This window comes from Melanotaenia boesemani, chromosome 11 (assembly GCF_017639745.1).
Source record: "Melanotaenia boesemani isolate fMelBoe1 chromosome 11, fMelBoe1.pri, whole genome shotgun sequence".
Classification (NCBI taxonomy): Eukaryota; Metazoa; Chordata; class Actinopteri; order Atheriniformes; family Melanotaeniidae; genus Melanotaenia; species Melanotaenia boesemani.
In genome coordinates this window covers 12,540,760-12,547,323 of record NC_055692.1, presented here as the reverse complement: position 1 = coordinate 12,547,323, position 6,564 = coordinate 12,540,760, and the positions used below count along the sequence as shown (strand labels likewise).

The following is a 6,564-nucleotide window of genomic DNA, read 5'->3' as shown; positions in this document are numbered from 1 at the left end:
CATCCAAGCTATTCCAAAAATTCACCCCACAGTTTGATATGCACATACTTTTCAGTGTTGTTCTTACTTTATGTTTTTTAAAATTTAGATCTCCCCTTAGATTGTAACCCCCTTCCCTATCGGTGAATCTGTCCAGAATGTTTCTTGGTAATAATCTATTCCTTGCTTTATACATTATTTGAGTAGTTTTAAATTTAATCAAATCCATAAATTTCATTGCATGTGATCTAATAAAAAGTTGGTTAGTATGTTCCCTAAATCCTGTTTTGTTTATTGCCCTTATTGCTCTTTTTTGCATTGTGCATATCGGCTGTAGGGTGCTTTTATAGGTATTTCCCCAGACTTCCACACAGTATGTCAAATATGGTAAAAACAATGAAGAATAGAGAATATGCAATGATTTCTGATCCAACATGTGACTACTTTTCCTAAATATTGCAGTGCATTTTGCTAGTTTTGTTCTTATGTGGCTTACATGTGGCTTCCAGCAGATTTTGTGGTCCAGAAGTACACCAAGAAATTTAATTTCATTTACTTTTTCTATTTTCATATTGTCAATTATGAGTTCTACATGTGAATCAATAAATTTATGTCCGAATATTATAATCTTTGTTTTACTCAAATTTAAGGATAATTTATTTTTATCAAACCACAGTTTCAATTTGTTTATTTCTTTTGTCATCTCCCCCAAAATCTGCTGCAAATTATCCCCAGAATGAAAAACACTTGTGTCATCTGCAAATAAAATAACTTTAAGTAACTCTGATACTTTACATATATCATTGATGTAGATGATGAAAACACTTAAAATCGGATCCAGTAGATATCAGATGTAACAGAAAAGAAAACATTTAATCTACAAAAAAAAAAGTTAATCTAGTCATTTCAACCAATAATCAGCCAGTAAAAATAAATGACAGACTGTCAGACGTCGAGATCGGTTAATCAAAAAATCTAAACAGCAACATTAGGTGAGAGACGTTCAGCTGCATGAATCAAATTTTACACAAAACAGCAAAACCCCAACAAAGCACAGATGTTTTCACCATGCTCTAGCCACTCAGCAAACTTCCACATCCCAGCCAAAGAGGAACCATGATGGAACACTCCGTGAGTTACTAACCTGCTCAAGTTTACATAAGTTCATCTTAGAGAAAGGCAACTAGAGCTCAACCAAACTGATCCTGTTTCATTTTGTGCAGCTTCAACTTTGTAAAACATCAGGAAACTTCTGCACCAGACATAAACCAGACATACTAAACATGTAATTGCGACTTACTACACTTAGTATATCAAGGGTTACTAAACATCTATTCAGCTGTGTCAGGGTCATATTCACATTGTTTAAGCTGACACACCTGATTGAAAGGAACAGATCCTCAATGTTTACCATCAATAAATCAAAATGTCTTCTGTCAACACATAACTCTTACCAGCACAGAGAGCACTGTATTCTGTGAAACTGCACTGATGACATCGTTTCCTGACATTTCCTTGTGCTTTACAGCTGCTTACAACATGACCCAATTGTTCTAATATACAGTGTACAATCTTATGTGTAAACCAAAGCTTGAACAATATGTATTAATCTCCTTATGGTTCATGTATTTGTCCTGGTTTATCACCTTTCTTCCTAGCTAAATTAATTTCAAATGTGTTGTTTGATATCTGCTACATAAACTAGTTGCAATGAATACAGGAGACATTGTTAATATTGAGTTTAATTATTTCTTCAGTTGTACAAACAGAAAAATAAAGAGACAGAAAAAGAAACAAACATTTTCCCGCAGTCTCACAGAAAGAGTGTGAAGATGGCTGAAGACATCAGCAGCAGGATGACACTTGGTCCAGTTGGAAAGGCACCGTTGCACAGATCTCCTTCACAACAAGTCATAGAGCCCACACATGCTATGCTGTTTTGGCAGCCCTTTGTTACCACATCATACCCTGCAAGCCAGAACAGAAAACCCCTCAGAAACAACTTAAAAATGACTGTAACATACAGTCTTGAGGTATTAGTATAGAAGTTTAGATTTTTAAAATGATTCTCTGCAGTAGTTACTTGAGCTTGTGAAAAAAGAAAACAACTTACCATCTACTCTGAGAGAGAAACATCGATTGAAAAGGACAGGACATGATTTGGTGTCTGTGCAGGATCTAGATTCAGCTGCTGTGCATGTGTAGCATCTCAATCCATCAGCTAAACAATGACACACAACACAAGTTCTTAACACAAAGCGCAAACAAAACATGACTAATTTTATCTCCTTTTTTATTTTATTCTACATCGTGCATTGTATATTATAGTACTTGTAAAAAAAAAGAAAAAAGACATGCACATAATATTAAAACTTTTATCTTTTTAAAAAAAACAAAACAAAATATATACAAAAGCTGAGTTCTCCTAAAATTAAACTGTTTGATTTCAAGAAAATATATTTTATTTATTTTCTTGGCTTATGTTTTGCTACTTGAGATCAACAAGGAAATGACTACTTATTCTAAAGTAGAAATAATCTGAGGTATAAACCCATGAACTTACTTCACACCCTGTAGTTCTTCTATTTAGTGTTTGCAGGATTATACAAACAATAGTAAATCATTGTTTTCAAGCCAGCAATGGTGCAGAACAAAACTAGCAGGTTAGTAAAAAAGCAGTTTGTAACACCATCTCTCTTTGACAACCCTTTCTCTCTAAAATGTTTAATCATCACTTATTTACTTTCTTGAAAGTGACAATAGAAATATCTCAACAAGAAACATGTTCTTACCCACAGACAGAGCCACAAACAGGATCAGAACTGCGTAAAGCTTCATCATGAACTTGAACTGTTAATCCGACTTGTGTGAGAAAAAGTTTGAGCAAAGCTTGAGCATAGTTCAACTTTCCATTTGCTTTTAAAACTTAAAGATTTGCATTTCCTCACAAAGGGTCCTCCTGAGTGAGCTGAATGCGTAGCTCTGATGTGACCTTATTATTCCTGAGACAGCCTGTAGGTTAACCCTTTCTAGAACTCAAGACAATAATTATTGTTGTTAGAAAACCATTATTAACTAAACTAAGCCTTTGATTTCACTAAGAAAAATAATATCTATAATCAGGAGCACAGTAAATGAATAAATAACATGTTTGAAAGGTTCTGGATGTTTTTATTTCATGATTAGGATTTTACATTGTAATTCTTTTACTAGTAAGTTTACTTCCTGTTCCTTTGTTGTACTTAATTGGTTTTTACCATATCCTGGGGCGCCGTAAAGTGGGGGTAAAGGGGAAGGATTCATGGGGCCCATGAGTGACAGGGGGCCCAGAAGGGCCCTCAATGCAACTGTAATACTGACAAAATTATCTGATACTTAATGATAAACTTACAATCATACAAACAATTGAGTCACAATGCAACGGTATCACTAAGTTTTTATGTTTTGGAAACATTTCTGAACATTGAACCCCCCTCTATATTTCCCTTAAATGGTTCAGTCCACCTGCTCCTTCAGCTGCGAAGCAGCAACAGACAGACAGACAGCGAGTGGAAACTTAGATGGCAGTATGCCTTAAAAGTCAGGAAGCTTAAAACGAAAAGAAAAAAAATCTGAGACTGGAGAGAGAACAGAGGGATGGACAGTACGTCACCCACTTCTTCCAGAGGCGAGGTGGTCGGTTAGCTCGTCTGATGGAAAGTTGTGGAACATCAGCTTGTTGTCTCTTCTAAACTTTGTTCATATAAGCTAGCTCACTTTGCTCCATATGAGCTCATATTTCTGAATAAAACTCTGGATTTTATTCATTTCACTGTTGTTTTAATCAAATAAGCAAGGCAGGCAAACGATTAGCAAGCTGCTCTACTAAAACATCACGCATGTCTGAACAGACACGAGAGCAGCCGAAGCAGATGCTGCCAGACCCCCCCTCCCCTCCCCGCCTACCTGAACATGTGCAGGTGACCCCTGAGGAAGGAGGTGAGCAGCTAAGTGTTGAATTAATTGATTATTGTGGAGAAAAAACATTATATAATAGAAAAAAAGTTTGGAATTATTAATATTAAATAAAAATAGTTTGCATTTATTTTCTAGGTTTTCTAGGTCAGGTCAGTAGTTTGGACTCATCCTCCTGCTTTGCAGTAGGAACAGAGACATTTCTAGTGCAGCAGACTGGGTGACTGCTTTCAGTCCAATCAGAGAAATATTTACATTTTCTAGATATCAGAAGATTAACTAGCAACAACCATATACCATCATATATGTTTCCCCACTAATGCTTCACCTGTGTGTCTACAGATCTGGAGATAAATTAGACTTCATGTTGCTACATGAGGAGACGATGACGTGGAGGATTGGTAGTCAGATCAGTTTCCCTTCACATTGTTGGTGAAATCACTGAAAGCACCTTTAAGTAAAACAAATAGTGGGAGGCCACCAGAAATAATGATTGTGATTTTATTACACATGACATTACATGATTGGAGATACTATATGATAGAACAGCTGATAGAATAGAAAGCTGGACTTCAGGACTTGATAAGTGGTTTTCCAGGGAGAAAGCTCCACGTTGGGCTCTTGGTTAAAAAGGCTGAGCAATGAGATTGCAAGAGCTTGGCTCAGCAATAGTGCACCTTTACCTCTCCTTGATATCTTACACAAAGTTCTACCTTTTAAAATGTGATTATTTAATTTTAAAGATGCTTCCAGCCGTTGTTCGGCTGTAAATCTCCACAGAGGTTTGCTTGTGACCGTTTTACATTCAGTTCATATAAAACAATAAACCATGTGAGGTCCTGCTATTTTTTGTTTATGAGCCTACCTAATTTATTTTACCATTGGCTTCTGATTTAATGATGATAATTTCGCCAATACAATAAATCATAAAAAATGAGCAGTCATTTTGTTTTTGATGGTGTTTTAGCTGAGATTTGATTTGTTTCTCCACAGATGATTAATGCATTTCATTTTCATGGAAAAGGTTATTTTGTATTTAAGTTTTGTATTTGTAATTTGTTTTGTAATTATCATGAGATAATTAATTAAGTATTTAAAAAAAGAGAGATGGGTTTTTAAATATAAAGTATCCGTCTTGCAGCAAATAGTTGAATCTAAATTAACTTCATTGTATTTTTGGTGCTTCCGCTACCAACTAGCCTGTCATGTTTTTCTTTTAATTTCTTTTAATTTAATTTCTTTTAATGCTATTTTGATGGTCGAAATAGCATTAAAATTGCCAATTGGATGTAGGGGGGGCCCACTGAGTTTCTTTTCATGGGGCCCAAAATCTCTAGCAGCGCCCCTGACCACATCTGATCCTCACTTTTTATTTGTCCCTCAGTGTTTATCCTCATGTTTGCTTTTTATTAGTTTGTTTCTGGATCTTCTTTCATCTTCAGCCCTTTATGTTTAATTAAGGTATTTTAATTCATACATCCATCTATCTAAATTCACTGTCAGTTCTCCATTATGGTCTTTACACCTTGCTTCACATTTCAGAAGTGGAAATAAACAGAAGAATGAACTCTCATAAGGGTTTAAAAGCCAAGTTTTTGACTTAAAAACTGGAACTGATGAGGCCTGCCGAACATGTAGGGGCACCTGGTTGGTAGATCTGAGGAATCTGGAAGGACAATATGGTTCAGAGGTGAGAAATATATTCAGGAGCAAGCCCCTAAGTTTCATAGCAAAATCAGTTCTAAAATGAACAGGGAACCAGTGGAGGGATGTAAAAACTGGGAAGATGTTCTCACGCTTACATCTTCATATACGCTGTAACATTCTGGACCAGCTGCAGCTGTAAAAGACGGGTTTGGCCAACACAGACATGTATAGCAATAATAGTCCACCTGGGATTTAATAAATGCATAAAAATCTTTCAAAGTCATTAAAGAATTAAAATTTTTTACTCTAAATAAGTGTTTAGAGTAAAAATTTTAAAAACAATTGGAGAGACTTTTTGTTTTAATATTTTTTAGCCAAACGTTGTATATTGCATTTTGGTACAACAAACAATAAAAACACTAACATAAACAAAACATGTCTCAAGTAAAAGTCAAATATAAACTGCTAAAATGGAATAAAAGCAGTACACAAAACATAATCCTTCAATAAAATCACAAAAAAGAAATAAAATCTCATGTACCAATTTAAAATAAGCTACAAGACAAGGCAAGTTTATTTGTATAGCACATTTTATTTAGTGGACAATTCAAAGTGCTTGACATTAAACATTAAAAGCATTACAGATGATTATGACATGAAATGATTAAAAGCAACTTAAGTTGAAAAGTTAGTGTGCAGATTTTATGCATAGTTGCATGATAAAAGAAATAATTTTAACCTGGATTTAAAAATGTCTACATTTGGTGAAAGTTTAATCTCCACTAGCAGTTTGTTCCACTTGTTTGCTGCATAACAGCTAAATGCTGCTTCTCCATGTTTAGTCTAGACTCTGGTCTGGACTAGTTAACCAGCGTCTTTGGATCTAAGAGTTCAAACTATGAGAGACAGAGGCAGGAAGTTTCAAAGGATAGAGAAATAATGAGAGAGAGAGAGAGAGAGAGAGAGACGTCTCATCCTCCAGAG

General features: G+C 35.2%; 1 protein-coding gene across 1 annotated transcript; it reads right to left on the bottom strand.

Moving 5' to 3' along the window:
- Window positions 1–475: 475 nt before the first annotated feature.
- On the bottom strand, window positions 476–2,983 carry LOC121648809 (prostate stem cell antigen-like). Its single transcript, XM_041999232.1, has 3 exons — window positions 2,772–2,983; window positions 2,093–2,200; window positions 476–1,947 (listed from the first exon to the last, which is right to left on the bottom strand). The coding sequence occupies exons 1-3, from the start codon at window positions 2,818–2,820 to the stop codon at window positions 1,793–1,795; spliced, it is 312 nt and encodes a 103-aa protein (XP_041855166.1). The 5' UTR covers window positions 2,821–2,983; the 3' UTR covers window positions 476–1,792.
- Between the last annotated feature and the right edge of the window lie 3,581 nt (window positions 2,984–6,564).